This window comes from Hippoglossus hippoglossus, chromosome 5, assembly GCF_009819705.1.
Source record: "Hippoglossus hippoglossus isolate fHipHip1 chromosome 5, fHipHip1.pri, whole genome shotgun sequence".
NCBI lineage: Eukaryota > Metazoa > Chordata > Actinopteri > Pleuronectiformes > Pleuronectidae > Hippoglossus > Hippoglossus hippoglossus.
This window is the reverse complement of record NC_047155.1, coordinates 14,469,037-14,488,180: the sequence shown is the minus strand read 5'-3', so window position 1 is coordinate 14,488,180 and position 19,144 is coordinate 14,469,037. Positions and strand designations below refer to the sequence as shown.

Sequence of the window (19,144 nt, the reverse complement as noted above, 5' to 3'; positions counted from 1 at the left end):
ACTCTGACGGCCCTTAGCTTAGCCGGCTAACTCAAAGTAGATTCGTTAGCTGCCAGGTCCTCGGATTGTTGTCACTTTGATTACACATTGAATGTTTCTTTACAAATTGATCTAAAGCTTCAAAATGGCTCCTCGGATGTCCCCGGTGAAACGGACCGTGGTTGGATCACCCGGGCGCACAGCGACCCCGCGGTGACCGACGACCCCCGGGCACTGCGCACCTTGGCGGCCCTGGAGAGGCCCGGCCGCGTGTCCCCCGACTCGGACCGAGTGGGGCAGGCGGACATAAAGCCGAACATGAGGAGGACTCTGGCGGTGTGGATGTTACAGGTGCTCTACTCTGCCACGCTGTCACCAAACTCTAATCCAGCGCCATTTCTGTGATTCTGGTGAAGTGTCTTTGTGTCAGACAGGTGTGTGAGGAGCAGCTGTGTGAGCACGAGGTGTTTCCGCTGGCCACGCACTACCTGGACTCGTACCTGAGCGCATGCGCCATCGATAGGCGCCACCTGCAGGCTTTAGGGACCGCCTGCATGTCCCTGGCCTCCAAGATGAGGGAGACCGTCCCCCTGACTGCCAGCATGCTTTGCATCTACGCAGACAACTCATTATCAGTGTCGGACATCCTGGTAAAGAGCTCACCTCTACTACAGTTATATGCATGATATAAGAAGTGAAAAGATGCACATGTCACTTTGTTTAAAAGGGGTTTGTCTTTGCTGCATCTCATCATTAACACTGTAGACCAGAGGTTCTCCCGCCCCCCCATGTCTGTCCCTTTGAATAATTTGATATAGTTAATTACTCCTGCATCACGTGTTAGTTAAGAAATGTTCTGGTACCGATACTTTACATGGTAAATGCCTCCGATAATGCCGAAAATACAGGATTTGGCTTTGGCAAATATGCAACTCTATGTACTGGTCCGAGCCCACGTCTTTAAAGTATATTCAGATTTTCTTTTCCAGCCTATCACTTCTTCTTTGCCGCTCAAAAACTGCAGGTATGCTCTGCTGGCGAAGAAGTGAAGTCCCGTAGTGTAGCATTAGCCGGATCTAGCTAAAATGTCATCAATTTGGCAATATTTCACAATTCCCACAAGTAAAACAGCGACGTGTACCATATGCAAGACGAGGGGTGGCCCTACAGTGTTGCTAAATAACATCACTAACAATCTCATTAAGTATTTGAAAAAACGTCATCATACGTGACTTCACCAAGGTGAAGGGAAATAAGGACAGCGGCAAACTTTGGAAACTGAATTTGAATTATGCAATAAATTCCACAAAGACAGCCTCAAAGCTAGAAAGATAACAAACAAACTTGTGGAGTTGTGTATTTGCAGATTTATCTATTAATTTTCAGGTATGACCTCCAAACTAGATACTGTAATAACAAAAGTTCTATGGCATTCATTCTCTAAATTTGTTTTTCAAAGCCCATTCAACAATGATAGAAATCATCACTTCCAAACGGGGTTAGTAGCATACAACTGTTAAACTGTTATACAAGTTGTTTTGATTTTTAAATGCACTGGCACTCAGATCGGCACTCAGAATTGGCCAAAGTCCAGGTATCGGACTCAAAAATTTGTATCAGTACGTCTGTTGTGCAAGTGTTCCTGCAGTGGGATTTTGGTTGAGAGGAATGTGTGTGTGTGTGTGTGCTTGCTGCAGCAGTGGGAGATGGCGGTGGTGTCCAGGTTGGACTGGTGTCTGGCCTCCGTGGTTCCCTCTGACTTCCTGGAGCCGATTCTCCACGCTCTCCCTTTTGTTCGGCCCCTCCACTTCCCAAACGTGCGCAGGCGTTTTCACTCCTACGTTGCTCTGGCTGCCACTGGTGAGTTACGCAAGTCAGTTACCAACACTTGAGATGGTTTTTACAAGTAAAATTCAACAGTTGGCAAAATGCGTAATTTTTACAGCATTCAATTATTCCAATTTATTATTCCAGTGCAATAAAAACATTCTTACACCCTTTTATAAAAGATAGAAAGAATGAGAACCTTTTTTTGTTAGTGAGCACTGAAGGTGACTGGTGAAATTAAATGACTTTCCACGTGGTGAACAATGGGCACAAAGCTTTGATTACGATGTGTCAGCAGTTCATTTAGGAGACAGAGAGCTGAGTTTGTGTTATCCTGTATTGTCTGCTGTGAAAGACCTGCGTCCCCGACCTTTCAGCTGGCTGATTTCCCACAAATCTCTGTGATGCCGCCCGAGGCAACAGATCCCAGTCAGTTAGGGCTGGTTTAGACACACAATGACATTACAACCCATAAAATGAAGACGATTCCTGGCTCCCGACAGTGTAAACCCATTCAAAACGTGTCTGAGGAGGGATTGAATGGCTGACTTTTTGTCTCAGTGCTTCTCCTGCCTCAAGCAATTAGGGTATTGTGTCAGTTTATCAGGTTTTGGGAAATGCCTGGTTTTGAGTTCTTCCTTTTGTCTGTCAGGGTGTGTCTACAATGGAGGCATCCATCTGTCTGTATGTCAACATCCAACTTTTACTGACCTTCTCACTGTTATCACTGCTAATTAGTCCGACAGTTATTGTGTACATTGGGTGTATCTTCAGACCACAGGTTCTCCACCTTCCTGCCCTCCACTGTTGCCTGTGCCTGTGTGAGCGTCACCATGCAGAGGGTAAAGTTAGAGGACGCTGCCGTCTCCTCTGATTCGGTCATGAAGCTTTTGGCCAACCTTTTGGCCATTGATCTGGTAAGTTTAATGTTTAACTGACATTTTCAGATATTATCTCTTCCGACTTTGCCCTGTTGTCAAAACTCAGCGGCGTGTTTGGGATCATTTAGCAAGAACTTTGATCAAACAGTCGGCGAAGTACAAACAAGCTGTTATCGGTCCAAATCCATAAGGACGAGTCTGTTCATGACACAATGATGAACGTCTGCTTGTGTTTTTAAATCTGACCCTGAACAGAACTCGCTCCTTCTCTGCTACAATCAGCTGGGGAGTGTGCTGGATCTCAGCCTGCCCTCCCTCTCTCAGGACGGTGTTTGCGGATAGAGATCACGCAGCTCAGAGATCAGCTCCACCCCTGCTGACATCCAGGACGATGCATTGACCCTGCTGACATCACCCCAGGAAATCTCGCGAAAACACTCCTCACTGCCTCGAATAGACCAGATAAATATTAAAAGTGCAGCAGAGAACGAGAGGACTAAAAGCCAGGCAGATTGGCGATGAGATCTGTTTTAAATGTTCATCCTGTTGCTGTGTTTTGTATTTGCGGAAGCAACTTTGAAAAACATGATTGTGATTTAATTTTTTCAACAGTTTTGTGCTAATGAGTTTAATTGCACTAAATCCTTACAGCAATTTTTGCACATTTTAATTGTGATATTTTCTATTCATATGTATTTTTATCCATATGACATTTGTCTGAGTTTTGGTGAAGTTGTAATATTTAGTTTTATATATACTTGTTTCTGTTTAAATGTATGTTTTGCAGTCTTGAATTCCCTTGTGACTATAAAGAAATTCTGTGATATAAAAGTGCGTATGTGCAGAAGATCAGTAACAACATAAACCAGCACTAGAGTTCTGTCATTTTTTTTATTTTTATTGATTTCCTCATCCCGGGCACAATAACATGGCAGATCACATGCTCTTAGAAATGATAAGCCAGTTCACTTTGGCAAACAAGGTTTTTGTTGCAGTCAAAGAAAAAAAAAAAAATACAAGCAGAGCCAGATGCACATTAAATTATACACATATGACTCCATGCTTTCCCTGTGTCACACATCACTTTTAAATAAACCAGTTTTCAGTGATAATAAGAAAAGCTCCTTCCTCATACAATCCTCCAGAGTCCAGTTGGGATTAGGCACTTCCTCGGTTACTTGTGCTTAAGTACTTTAAACTGATGAGCCTCATGGTGAGCCCAAAATTTCTTAACATTAAAATTTGTAACAAAGCATGTTGGGCAATTCCTGTTGTATGGTCTTCATACCCAAATGACAGCTGGTAAATGAATTGTATGGTTAAAGGTTATATTAAGATTAAGTTCAGACACAACAGCAGAATACTGATGTACCCATCTCTGACCACCAGGGGGTATTTCAGAAAGCAGGAACCAGAAAACTGTCAAACATGAAATACACAATCTTGTCAAACATAATGTTAATCATTAGTCTGCATGATTTAGAATTTGGAATCTAAGCTGTAATGGTTTGAGCCATCAGGATGCAGCTAAGTTAACTTTGAATCCGTCTCTGAACGGCTGAACCTCCCACGGTGGCTATCAAATTAATACACTAAGTTCAATTTGACCCGAGCTACACTGATCCTCAAAACTCAGTTGAAAGGTGTCAGCGCCACACTGCACACAGCGTGCACCAATTTCCTGCGGCTCATGGTTTACTTTCAAATGCAAGTTGCTGTTTTTCAAATTCCAACTTCTGCCCATGGAATTCGACTTAATCTGCCCCACCTCTCATGTGAAAACTGACACACACACACACACACACACACACACACACACACACACACACACACACACACACACACACACACACACACACACACACACACACACACACACACACACACACACACACACACACACACACACACACACACACACACACACACACACACACACACAGTCAGAGGCCACCTTTGCACTTAATAACATCACAGGCTTGGGAGCTCAAAGCAGGTTCTGCTGGTTACACTTGTCGTGACTCAATTGTGCCATGATAATTATTCAAGTCATTATCCAAACAAATTATTTTAAAAAGCAGATTTAAAAAAAACCTCTCTGAGAGCTGAAGTCCCTGCAACAAACAAACAAACAAACGTCCACTTGGCACTTTTTTCCAGCTCTTTAAATAAAGACGACCAAAACGATAGAATAACATGAATTCTTTGGTTTCCATGAAATGTCATTTTAAACTTAGTGAAATCTGTTGTACATGGTGCATGAAGCCGTCCTAACATTAAACCTGTGATACTGCTGTGATCCTGGAGAAACATAAAGTTGACAGGTGATCAATGACCAGAAATCTAGAATCCAAAAGAGCGATGAAACCGTAAGAAGGTTATCAAACTGACCTGTAGACAATGAACCGACACAGACTAAGTATTCTGCCATCTAAGCAATAAAAACGATATTAAACCCCAGTTCTACAGTGACTCTGTCAAAAGACAGTTTTCTAATTTACTAAGTAAAAGTTCTGAAAACTCAGACCAGTGTTTTGGTTTCAATGTGGATTTTCTCTCATGTCCCCAACTGACAAACCGCAGCCCCCCCCGTCTCCTGAGAATCTTTGAAATGGACTTTTTCCAACTGTCAGTTTTGTTAAAAAATATTGATCCATCTGGTTATTTTCAAAAGCATCCTTTAACATCCACCATTTTAAATACAATCTGGTGTTTAACAAGAAGCCTCCTCCATTTTTGGTGCTGTGCAATTCCTTAAGTTAGCCAAAAAACGATTTAACGCGCTGGTAGTTTCGCATGTTGCACTTTAGCTGTCATGTCTTCAGTAGTTGAGTCATGTCATAAAAATACTGAACGAAAAGACAATTCTTTAGTCAGCGTCCTTTGCTAATGGTGGGTCTTCAGCTTGCTGCAGAGCCTCGTATAACCATGGCCTGTTTGTATGCCTCCGTTACATTATCGCAGTCAGTGATGGAGAAGGCGCTGTCGGCCACTCCGGGCTCATAGTAGCAGTTCCAGGGCCGCCGCAGCCCATCCCCAAGAATCCCGTCTTCCTGGATATCCAGCAGGTTGTCCGCAGACACGCTCCCTCTCATGCTGGCCTTGGCTGGTTTGTCCATCTGTGTGGACAGTCCCACACGGTCCGGCAGATCCAGCTGGTCAAAGGACTCTGAGGACAGAATGCTGTCCTCACTGATGGCCCCACTTGGTCTCGACCTGCCGCCCCCATGCGGTAAAGAGGCTGCCAGCTGGTCCAGAGAGCCAAACTCCTGCAGCCCGCCTGTGGAGAACTTTCCATTTCGCTTGAGGATGCCCTTCCTGTAGGTTGGCGCTGAAGGGCATTGTTTAGTTTTTGGTACCAAGCCAGAGTCACTGTTCTCAGGAGAGGACGAGTAGTATCCTGACTCTTGCTCGGTGGGCTTTTTCAGGATACCTTTGCGAGGCATTAACTCAGCTGAAGGGGCAGTAGATGGTGCGGACAAGCCCAAAATATTCGGCGGCTCCACTGGACCTGGGACTGGGGTTTCGCTCATCGCTTTCTGTTTCACACTGTTGCGTCTCTTTAGAATTCCCTTTGAGGGACGACTGTCTGTGCCGCCTTCGTGAACGGTCTGGGAGATGTTGTTTTCCTTTCGCGACCTTCGCAGGGAGCGCTGCCGCACTACGTCCCCTCCTCCACCAGCCTGCGAGCGGAGTAGGCAGCGCATCTTGGAGCCGTTCTCAAGCAAAGGCCTGGATGTGCGACGCAGCCAACTAGCGACGCCGGCCAGCCCCGCAGGGTGTGATGGGGATGGAGAGACTGTCGAGGAGGTCTGCTCTGCTGTGCTGCTCTTTGTCTCTGCCAGTAAAGGCTGCTGGTAACCCCAGTTGAGCCACCAGTGTCCGGCAATCTCTTCTATTGTGGCTCTGCGCTCAGGATTCACCATGAGCATCCAACGGATAAGCCCACATGCATCTGAGAGAAATTAGAAATTAAGGGAAGATCGAAAATGTAACAAAATAAATTGCAAAGCGAAGTAGACACAAAAAAATAATGTCACCCCCCTTGAAAAACTCACCTGAGGGGTTAATGGGTTTCCGGTAGTTTCCTGTGCTGATCTGCTGGACCAACATCTTGTGGTTGTTTCCATCAAATGGCATGGTGCCATGAACCATAGTATACAACAACACACCAAGAGACCAAGTGTCCACCTCTGGCCCACGGTACGGCCGACCATTGACAATCTCTGGGGAGGCATAGAGAGGACTGCCACAGAAAGTTTGAAGATACTCGTCGCCACGGTAAAGGTTTGACAGGCCGAAATCTGCGATCTGCCGAGAACAAGAAACAAGAGCCAAGTTAGATCAGATTAATAAAGATAATATCCTAAAAGTTTTCCATTGGCATCACTTCCCCTAATTGATTTCTGAATCAGTACCTACTCCAGAGACTCCAATAAATGTTCCAAAACACTGAAAAGTTACATTTTCAAATACCCTCTTTAAAGATTTAATAGCAAGTCATCTTTTATGCACAAGAATTTGTGGAAAAAGTATTGAAAGTTTCTTTATTTTACCTTTGTAATAAACACCACACATTTATAACTTTACCCTTACACAATGAATTACATACCCCCCCCCCCCCCAAAAAAAAACAAAAAAGCAAGAAAGATGATATTTAATGACAATAACAGTGAATGTGTGTGTGTGTGTGTGTGTGTGTGTGTGTGTGTGTGTGTGTGTGTGTGTGTGAGCAGGGGCTTGTTACTCATAAATACCTTAACATTGCCGTTGCCATCTAGTAAAATATTCTCCAGTTTCAGGTCCCGGTGTACTATTCCATTCTGAAAGGGTAGACAAAAAATATATATTCAAAACAATATACTTTATATATTTTTTTTACAATGATAAATGTTGCACCAGGGTCATTACACATCGGTTTACTCAGAGTTGTGTATCTTACATAAAAAGGATTAGTCTTTACTGGGTCAGAGTGCATTCTTCAGAACAGAGTGAAGATTTTTTTTCTAGTACGTCAGCTATGCTTCATTGTCCTGCACTCTGCGGGGGGGAATACCTTTGACTCAGCCACCGTTTGCATTTGTTTTGCTCGGACAAAATGCAGGTCAGCTACTTCTCGCCTTTTGGGCACTGGTTAAAGCAACGGACACATTCTTTTGTGTCATGTAACATTCATTGTTAAGATGTAGACTTGAAGAAACGCATGGGCACATTTTTAGATATCATCACCTTCACCGTCATAAGTAATAGATAAGATAGAGGGCGTTTATATGGCCTTTTTCCTAACGTCTTTACAAAGGGAAAGTTAAATATTTGTCAAGACATCAGTAAAAGTGAAACGAGACGGATGGTTCACAGAGATAATAACAGGACAGTTCACTCTGCAAATATTGTTCCTTAACAAACATAAATGCCGCGCAGTTCTGAGGAGCTGCACTATAAACGTTCATTATCAGTCAGCTCTGGACGGCAGGAACAACTGATTGTGTGTGTGTGTGTGTGTGTGTGTGTGTGTGTGTGTGTGTGTGTGTGTGTGTGTGTGTGTGTGTGTGTGTGTGTGTGTGTGTGCGTGCGCGCACATGCATGGCCCTTCTGTTCCATCACACCCTCATTAAACAGTGAGCCCATGCATGTGTGTGGTGGGACGGCTGGCCTTTAGCCCTGACGCCAGCTCTCCACAGAACCAACTGTTCATTTAGCCCTGCATCGTTCTCACAGCCTCCCTGTTCAGACCAGCGGGCTGACACTGAATAATGCCCATTATATAACTTTGGGGGTGCGAGTGCCCTCGGGAGGAAAAAGAAAAAGGAGCCGGGCAGCTAGTGGAGCTCTGCGTCATTAGGTTTGACGTAGCAGCCAAGAGTGAGGATTTGACAAGGCTAATACACGGAGCTCTACCAATTAAAGATTCCACCTAGAGTCTACTTTCTGTTTTCAACTTGACATGTTTTTATTACCTGATGACAGTAGTGTACAGCTGATACTATTTGTCTGAAGAAGTGTTTGGCCTCCCGCTCAGAGATGCGTTTCTTGTCACAGATGTAGTCGTAAAGGTCCCCTCTGCTGGCGTACTCCATCACAATCACAATTTTGTCCTTGTTTTCAAACACTGAAAGACACAAAAACAAGAGAACACTTCATTCAATAATGTTTTAAATCTACCAAATAAAACAAAACTTTCTGGGATTTTTTTTTATCTTTAAACCTGCAATGTAAAGAGGAAACTGGACAGTGCAGATCCTTTTGCAGCACTATCGCTGTAGTTATTTTGAATTGGGATGTGTCCGCAGATGGCAGATCTTCCTCTACAACCCATTGTTCACATTGATTAGGATAAATTGGGCCCCCGTGATAAATGCACTGAAAACAAACACACAGAGCAGGAGAAACACTCAGCGATGACCATCTCATCAGGCGTGAGGGGCAGTGGAAGACACGAGGCCCTGCACAATATCCTGCAGCGCTCGCTGGGTTCGACAGGGTGCCCACACTTATGTAACCGAGTGTCGGCCCTCAGCACAAAGACTTTGCGTGACCAAACTCTGACTCTGAAACAGAGGCTGATTGAGATCCATCTTTTTTCCAGGTATTGCATTTCACTCCGCATGTGCCTCCAGTCACCTCTGAAAGGTAAACAATGACACAAAGCCCCAAACATGCACGCAAACACACAAACAAATACAGTCACCACAGTTTTCCATACTGTACCTTCATATATGGTGATGATGTGCGGGTGGCACAGCGAGGACATGATCTCTATTTCTCTGCGGATATGAACCAGGTCTTGCTCATCTTTGATCTTCTCCTTTCTGATGGACTTTATGGCCACCTTTAAAGAAAAAGAATATTTGACTCATGAAGAAAATGCATTTTATTTTACTTTTATTTTGTAGTACTTGAAAAGTAAAATCCAATTGAGACAAATCCCAGGTATTAATCACGTCACACAATAACAGCTTAACTGTTGTTAGAAGCATCAAAAAGATACTTTAAAAAGACCAGTCACAACCATAGACTGTAAATAAAGATGGACGGCATGACGGCTCCTAAAAGTGAAGCCAAATCGTCTTGATCGCCCCCTAGTGGCTAGCTGCAGTACAGGACATAAGAGGCCGCCTCCTCCATGTTAGCGGATGGGACATGGACCAAACTCAAATTACACATCAAATAAAAAAATTTCAAAGATGTCTGTTAGTGTAGGTAGTGAGTTTCAGTAGTTCTAATCTCTCTGATGAGTTTGGTTTGAAGTTATCTGATGCAATAAAAACGAGCTGAGACGTCATGATTGACAGCTGAGACCCCAGATCGCTACTGCTCAGACTGTGGCACGACTTCATGTCATAGGCACAAGATGGCAGTATTCGTATCTTGGATATTTTGGCTTCAGTTCTGGATAGTGGGATGAAGTGGAGACGCGTCGTCCATCTTATATATACAGTCTATTGTCACAAGTGAGTTTGCAGGAAAATGACAACTATTAAGACATCAGAAATACTAGTCATTAAATGAGTTAACAGACTCTGTAATGTCAGTTACACAGCAGTGCTCATCGACCCTGAGAAGCGAGCAGAGGTGCATTTTAATGCTAACAAATTGAACTTTTCTTCTGTATGAGTATAATGCATTTCTTTTTTCTTTCAAAAGTTACATAGCCTCGCTTGAACAACAACCAACAAAACTATAAAACAATGGCCAGCAGCTCCACTGCTGCCTCCGTGGGGGTCGGTACATTCATATGGTACAGTAGATGAGGCCTGTCTATTGAGTGGAACAAGTTAAAAAAACATTCCATCTCCAGCTCATCCTCTTGTGAGAGGATCCATGTGCAGTGAACCGAAAACTCTGCTGTGTTGTCTCTAACAAGGCAGAGGGAATGCTGGGTCAAGTATTGTCTGCAGTAAAGAAATGTATTGTCTGCAAGGATCATACAATAAGGACATTTAAATCTGAATGGTATCTGCTGGGGTCTGTATTCGTAGACCTGTCGCATACAGGGTCTCAACGCATGTCTTTATGTTGCGTTTGTCCAATTGAGGCTCAGATGCCTGGGATTCCTCTGTGCACCGCGTGCGTCATCAGTCTACCCCAAGGTTAAAGGGGTGTCATGAGGCACCGGATGGCTCTGGTGGTGGGGTATCCTTGTTTCCTCTCCTCTCTAACCCTCAACGCTGCAGACCCAGGGAAATGAGTAAAGCGTCAACTTGTCATATCAGTTTCAACACACGACTGTCTCCTGTCATGAGTCACCGTCTGGGCCGCTGGCTCCTCCAAGTCACAGTTTTCGCACCACACAGACCTTTTTCCTGATTTCTGGGAACCCGAGGTTTCCTGCTTTTGTTTGCATAGCTGTCAGATGGACTGGACCCAGACTCATGATGAGTTCACACTCCTGTGAGGTTATCTGTGTGTGTGTGTGCATTCCTTGTCACCGTCAGTCTGTTCTACGCACTAAGCACAGAGAGGTTGATATCTTGGAAATTTCACACAGTGCTCCTGTACAAACACACTTGAACCATATTTCTGCAGCAGCTCTCCCTAAGTTCAAACTTCAACTCGTTATAACATTTAGCAAGTGAACCGTTACACATCATTTAATGAAATCACGTTTCAACACCTAAACTAGTTCTTTCATAACAATAGTTGCTAAATATTTACATCCAGTCACTTTCACGTCTAACTGACACATGTTAAACTAGATTGTCCCCTTAAATTCAATCAGGCAGATTTTTTTTTTTAACAAGATCCATGAATTATTAACTGGGAAAATGGTGCAAATGTTAAAAAACACCCTTTCTTGCTATTTTAAATAAAGAAAAATTCCTGGATACATCCAAAATGCACCAAAATGGGTTCTTCCCTGACACATACCGCATACTTCCTCTAGGTTTAGTGGAAATCCGTTCAGTTGTTTATGTGTAATCCGGTTTACAACAAACAAATATATAAACCGACCAACAAATAAACAGGGTGAAAACGAAACGTTATGACGCCTGAATAAGCAAATAACTTTATTTATGTATTTGCTTAATCAGATATTTCATTCAAAGCTGCATAAATACAACAAGCCGACTCTGAAACATTTGTTCACCTAGAAGTAGTGACAGACATTTTTTTTTTAATATAGACCAAATTATTCAATAACTTTCTCTATCACAGTTTGGTTTGGTAGTCTGACCACTGATAAAACTAATGCATGAGAGATTGTATCTACTGCCACTCTCTCCCGCCAACTTCTTAAGTTCAACAAAAAGCCTTGAGATGATTCTCCCCCAGCAGCTCCCGTCCTACAGTAAACTGAACCCGTTAAACTTTGGAGCAGATCAAGGAATTGCTTTTGTCCCTTTCGTTAACATTGTGAGATATGTGCTCTCCAAGTGGCTTTCTAGCTAATTATAGTTTTAAATGATTAAGTTATTTAACCCTTTAAATTTCAGACATCTTATTCTAAAGGCATAGCTTTAAAAAAAAAATATATATATTGTTTTAAATCTCGGGTACCTTGTATTATAAAGAAGTTTTTGTATGTATGGTTTAATTATTTGTGAGTTGTGTTCAGTGTGGTTGTGTCTCCTGTTTCCCTGTGAGTGAACAAAAGCAAATTCTGAGTTTATTGAGGTGGTCGGAAAAGTTACCTCAATAATGAAGACAAACTAATTTACAAGATAAAATATTTTAACTTAAAATAGTTTTGACTGTAGATCACTTGAAACCAGCTGGTTGTTAATAAGAGCTCCGAGAGGATGTAACGAACAAACTTAGTCATGGATTTACTAATAGCTGCAGCACAGTGTAGGCGTTTTATTGAGCCGTCATGTCACATACATGAAGGAACACGGAGGGTTCATGTCACGCAGTGTGAGAGTGAGGTCAACCATAGAGTCTATGCTGAAGACCCCCCCCCCCATCTAAATGGGTTATGCAATCAAACATATGCACTTAGACAATGAGAAAACAGCTGTATTGCCACAGCGCACGCGAGATGAAGCCATCCGTTGTGTGTCACGCCCTGAGTCAAATTACACCTCTTTGTGGATTATGCTGTCATTAGTGAGGTAGGCAGATGAAAACAAAGCAAATGCGCATCTCTCTCTCTTGTTACAGCTCCACGCCAGCTGCTGTTTGTTTGGTGTAAACTCAAAACTTACATTTGAGCTCATTTTGACATTTGAACATGGGTGTTGGGAGCGTTGGGATCGGGACTCCGCCCGCGGGGGATGAATCTCAGACACCAACTCATATCCTACAAAAACAGAGCGCTGCAGCAGCACCCAGTCATGTCAGACATCGGAAGGTTGCTCAGACAAGGCTGAACATGAATCACAACCTGTTTACAGCAGGTACGGGGGGGGGGGGGGGGGGGGGGGGGGGGGGGGGGGGGGGGGGGGGGGGGGGGGGGGGGGGGGGGGGGGGGGGGGGGGGAATTCCTGGATCTTTCCTCTTTCACTTCTACGCACTTTCACTCACAACAAACATGACCTGTTAACAAAGAGCAATCCTGATTAACGTGACTGCAGCCGCTCACATCGGGCCAAGTATCTATTATTTTGTTTATCTCAGCTGTGACTAAACCTGAAACTCATCCATTACTCCAGTTGTGCTTTGTGTTTTGGAAGATTTTCATATACCTTGCATTTCGTGATGGAAGTAGAAGGTCATCTTATTAGGTTACACCCAGTTTAAATTAAATAACAACACCCTGCCATCATGGAGGTTATAATTAATTTCCAAAGTCTGTGATGCTGTTTGAACTGCCCTGCGTCACACTGAAGTGTTTCTCATATGTACTGTGGCCTATTGCTATTGATGTAAACTGACACATCATCGGTACATAGCTAATGTTATGTGACATTTGTTTTCGTGAAAATAGAATTTGCAGTCTATTTCTCAGTTTTATGTTTTATAATATAGATAATTTAATTTGATTATTTAACAGTACTTATATACAGTATACATTGTATTCTGCAGCTTCATTTCTCTGCCAAGAAGGTTATGTTCTCACCCCTTTCCATTTGGCTGCTGGTTTGTTTATTTGTAAACAGGATTACGCAAGAATTAGTGGACAGACTACAATGCGACTTGGTGGAAGGATGCGATAATCGTCAGGAAAGAACCCACAAATTGTTGATGTGGATCCATTGTGAGATAGGGTGGTTTTCAACATTTTTGCTCATTTACGAGAGAATAAAACATGGATCTTGATGGGAAAAAAATCTGGTATATTCATGGGACTGATGTTTATGAGTGCGTGCAATTTGGGGCAGATCCAAATAAAAATCTGGATCTAGTGAATTTAAATGTGGTTACATAAGGGGAATGTTGGGACTGAGTGCCATTCTAGTTTAGATGTGGAACTAAATAATGTGGCGCACCTTGTTGGCATGTAATGCGAGTGATGTTTTACATTGGTGGAGTCATATGATGTTGTTTGTGAGGAGTTCAGGCGTCCCACGTTGTGGATTCAGACATTAAAACGTGTTTGGAGTTACTGTCCCCCTGTTCACAGCCCTACAGTTAAAGCCAGGAGTTACAGTTAAAGCCAGGAGGAACACCCGGCCTAACACTATTTAAACATATTTAAAAGCCTAAAGTCTTACACAAGTCATTGTTTCGGACTGGGATGGAGTATTGAGAGACATTCTTGTTTGTTTACCAGCTTCTCCACATCCCTTTTAAAGGCTTATCTCGGCCCTGTCTGTTTTGCATACCTCCCACTCCCCCCTCAGGTCACAGTGAACTGGAATCCACCTGAAAAGCCAGTGGCCATTTCCTTTAAGTCTCCATTCATCAAGAGCTCAGAGAGAAATTCACCAAACTTCCACAGAAACGCCTTTCCTTGGAACTTCCTCTCACCACAGGAGGTGATTTCATAAAAACTCCCTGCATGGTGACAGATTTACAGGAATTGCTTTACTCTGTATGATGACCTCAAATATATTGATTAATTATTTTGTCAACTGATCTTTCATTTGACTTTAAATGGACAAAAAAATTTACTTTCAAAGATTTTTGGATTAACAAACATAGGGATGTTTATGGGTAAACTTAATGTGAAATATAGTTTTAAACTCTGAAACCTGATTTGATCATTACTAGTTTGATAATAGCTGTTTTTTAGAATTTAAAAATAATTTTAATTAAATGTACAACATATGAACGTTTGAAGATTTTTATATTTGCCTCAAACATGGGGACAGTTGTGTGGACTCTGCCTGCACTTTCCTAACGAGGTGAAAATGGAGAATGAAGAATTCCAAGTGTTTAAAAACCTGTGAATACAGAGGGTATCACACATTTTGTAATCCAGCAACACAGATGACGGAAACAAACATGCTTACATTGTAAACATGTGGGTAGAAACTCACAAAACACATAAACACACAGTAGAAACCTGAGAGCACTTTCTCAAACACACACATTGAACTCTCGGGGGCAAACTCTCCTTGTGCTGTCAGCTGATCAACATTGGAGCGAATCATAGTTTTATGATTTTATCAATCTACAATATGACTGGTCCGTTTGACAGCGAGGCACCTGAATGCAGAGCCGTGTGGTCGATTGATTTATAGACTGAAATCTACCTGTGAGCAGACTGCCTTCTAAAAATAGCTTCTCTATCTCTGAGCAACAGGTGGCCGCCAGGACCGTACAGCAAACAGACCTTAACACACCAGTGCAGATGTGGGTTATAAAGGTTATTGACTATAGAACTGTGTGTTGTTTTGTATGCTCACCAGTCTGCCGGATCTCTCCTTGGCTTTCTTCACTTTGCCGTAGGTCCCTTTGCCGAGCGTCTCCAGGAACTCGTACCTGTGCTTCAGGTTGTGTTTGTGGTGGTGTCTCTTCACCGCCTGCTTCTTCCCCGGCACCTGGCTCGGAGCCCGGCCGGCGGCGGAGGTGTTTTCGTCCGCTGAAACTCCGCCAAAGGTCGGCCTGCAGGTTGAGGGAGGACGGGCAGCGGTGGAGACTTCCATCCTGACACCCCCCGTCCAAACAAAACTCTCTTCACTTATTTGATATCGCAGGTTTCGTGGTTGAGCAGCATCCCCTCCGTCCGTCGTCCACAGCCCGGTGCGTCAGGAGCTGCTGTTGGCGGAAGTTGGGTAGTTAACTACGGACTGCGTGCAGGAGACGGACCGGGACAGTCTGTTGTGTTGTCCGTGCTGAGAGGTGCTGAATGTGGGTACAACACGCGGAGAGGAGCGGGGCTCAGACACGGAGCAGACCGACACGTCTAATAGTCTGAGTGGGAGGAGAGAGAGGAGGAGAGAGAGGAGGAGAGAGGGGGGGAGGCAGCTCAGGTACAGTTGATTTCTAACACCGAGCGGCGCCGGTGCACGGTGCACGGTGCCAACAAGAGATCATCTGCCCAAGCGTGTTTGCACCACCTCTTAAAGGTCCAGGGTGTAGGATTCAGGGGAAAGGGATCTATTGGAAGAAATTGAATATAACATAATCCCAGTGATGTTTTCACTTGCATGTTTCATCCAAATTGAACAACTTGTTGTTTGTCTTTACCCAAGAATGGGCCCTTTATATTTACATCAGGAGTGGCTCCTCTCTACGGAGGCCGCCATGTTTTTTACAGTATCCAAACTGGACAAACTAAACACCTTTGGAGCTTTTATGACAACTGAAGGCTTCCACAGGTTCTCTGTCATGTTTGGAAGGGGAGGGAGAAGCCCCCCCCTCATTATGCAACTTCACCACTAGATGTCACTAGTTTCTACACACTGAACCTTTAAAGCTGTATTGTCCTGTTTATATTGCTTTATCAAAGTCATAACTTGTGCACACACTTCACTTTATGTCCATGGTAATAGTATATATGTCTTTGAAATTTTAATTTGTCTTGAAATTGAATATTTATATTCATGTATAGTATAGTAGTGTATAGTTTAGCACAGCATAGCACAGCATAGCATAGCATAGCATAGCATAGCATAGCATTGTATAGCATAGCATAGCATAGCATAGTATAGTATATTATTATATAGTATAGCATAGTATTTATTTACTTACTTACATACATTTATTATAATGATATTAATTGCAGCAGTGGCATACAGCAAATAGATGTAGTATTTGCAGCACCACTAAGCTAAACTAAATATACAAAAAACACAAAAACTAAAATATTTCATATAATCATGCAATATATGATGTACATCAATAAGTACATACGTGTGCTGCAACTATATTGAGCAAATGTCATACTACTTTATACTTATACTTCCTTCTACCTTGATCATAGACCTTGACTGATTACACCAGTGTAATGTCCCCTATGTGTGACTAATCATATTCAAATAAAATTGTGTATACTAGTAAAACACCCACAGGAGCTATTGTGAGTAGCTTCTTTTACTATTGATACCCCTGCTAAAATACTTGACTTTTACTGACATTTTCAACACATAACTTTTACTTGGAATATTTCTTATGTTTCAGTATTGTCCTCCAATACTAATACAAACAGAAAACAGAACATTTTATCGCTAAAGAGATGAGAGTTGAGTTGAGATAACAGGAAAAGCTCAATAACTACCAAGACTAATAATATTAACTCATTGATAATTTGTTTAAATAATTTTGACCTCTACACACACTGATAATGTCAAATCATTTTGACCTATTTCCTGAATTTTCACCACAAATAACCTACTTGTAGTTGATTGAGAGTGTTTGGAAATGTAACAGAGTTTCAGCCCTTCAAGAGGCCATTTGCAGAAAATAATCACTTCCCCCCTCCTTTATTCCCTCATCTGTAGAGATGTGTTAGTTTGAAAATATGTTGGCTACGATACTGCTCAGTCACCATGACCTAAATAGGCCATCTGTAGTGACCTGAGAGAAAAACATTTTTGAAGAGAATATGACAGTGGATTAGCTTTAAAGGTGCAGGTCACTAGAGCTTTAGGGTGAAGTCAGCAGCTGCAAGAAAGTGGGTTAATTGACTTTAACCAGAAGGTTTCACTGATAGAAAATGTGAAAGAGAAAGTGGCTCTGTCCAAATTCTTCCTGTTGCAAACAGCTTCACTATGTTCAGTGTTTCTTAATTTCATCACTCCACTGGCTGAACTGTGTGCTTAAATTCAATTTTCAGTGCACATGATTAAAGTATGTAATATTAATCCAGACACAGCGAGCGATTGTCAGTAAGGACAAGATGAGCGGAACATCCTTGATCTTCAGATCATCTGTGAGCCAGCTGGCTGCTCCCTCACACATTCTGTCTAAATTGACCTCCTAACCCATTAAGCACAGCCTTTGTGTTTGTAGATTGTTTTTCTGAATAATTTGACAGTGGTTTTTCACTCAGACACAGACGAAGACTCTGAGCAAAAGTGTTTGGAGCAAAAACTAAAAGTGATCCACGTTGTAATGTAAACCATAAACAGAATGGCACGCATGCAATCCTAGAAGAATCATATAATTCAATAAAGACAACATGAATAAACACTGATGAGTTTGATGTGGTAAACATTTTCACATGTTAAAATTACACATCAACACTATTTGTCGCTGTATGTCAACATTTTAAAGTTATGTAATCATTTTTATTTATTTATTTCTACTCTGTTATAGACTGTTGCCATTCACAGCTAATGTGTTTATGTAATGCAGTGTGTCTGCCAGAAGAGGGGGCACATTAGCTGCATGAAGACCATAGCTCTGCTGATTTCTTTTTCTACAAACCTCAGTAATTTATCTATGGGACAAAAGTTTGTCTTTGACATTTATTTAAACACATTTTTTTGTATGCGAAATCAAGAGTTACAGAAATGTATGAGATATGAGTGGTTTTGGAAAAGTGCAGTAGATAAACCAAACTATAAACTGAGTAGTCTGAGGGCAAAAACAGAAAATAAGATTTCTTCCCTTGCACATGGTCAGTTAGCTGATGTACAACCCACAATAAAGATGTTTCTTGATCCTTTTCCACACGTGGTCATAAACCGGAATCAATATTATGTGCATATGAATTTAAGAAGTAATAGTAATTTAAGCGCAGGAATGATACGTTTTTTCTTTAAACTGTTTTGGGTATCTTCTTGGGAGCTACCACAATAGGAAAACAATGAAAAGTTACAGATCAAATAAAAATTGTGATCTCAAAATGATGAGACAGTAAAATAAAATGAAGGGATTCAAAATCTTAAAATGGGCATATCCTGAGTTTTAGTCCTTCATGAGGTTCAAACAATAAATACTCCAAAAATAAATCCTATATTATCTTATGATGCAACTGAGTAAAGTGCAGTGTAAGACCAGTGTGTTGTCACATTTGTATGTGAGCTCACTAGGTCTGTAACACATGCACCATTAAGATAATGGTTTGATTGTTGTATTTCTGCATAACGTTGACACAGCATGACTCAATACCTGCAGCAGCTGACCAATTATTGGCAGTGTTGTAAAATAGGAACTAAGCATGTCAACACACAGGGCTTTCCCTC

General features: G+C 42.3%; 3 protein-coding genes across 3 annotated transcripts in view; 2 read left to right on the top strand and 1 right to left on the bottom strand.

Annotated features, from left to right (window-relative positions):
• Positions 1–19,144, top strand: part of LOC117761837 (olfactory receptor class A-like protein 4) — a 946,130-nt gene that overhangs the window by 750,822 nt on the left and 176,164 nt on the right. The window lies entirely within an intron of this gene.
• ccnd3 (cyclin D3) lies at positions 31–4,108 on the top strand (the record flags this gene model as incomplete). The annotated part of the gene is given in 5 exon segments (XM_034584928.1): positions 31–330; positions 414–629; positions 1,677–1,839; positions 2,581–2,723; positions 2,943–4,108. Coding segments are annotated over 5 exon segments (1,089 nt in total), but the record flags the coding sequence as incomplete, so codon positions are not given.
• Positions 5,311–15,959, bottom strand: nuak2 (NUAK family, SNF1-like kinase, 2). Its single transcript, XM_034586060.1, has 6 exons — positions 15,419–15,959; positions 9,396–9,516; positions 8,645–8,796; positions 7,445–7,510; positions 6,746–6,998; positions 5,311–6,642 (listed from the first exon to the last, which is right to left on the bottom strand). The coding sequence occupies exons 1-6, from the start codon at positions 15,656–15,658 to the stop codon at positions 5,588–5,590; spliced, it is 1,887 nt and encodes a 628-aa protein (XP_034441951.1). The 5' UTR covers positions 15,659–15,959; the 3' UTR covers positions 5,311–5,587.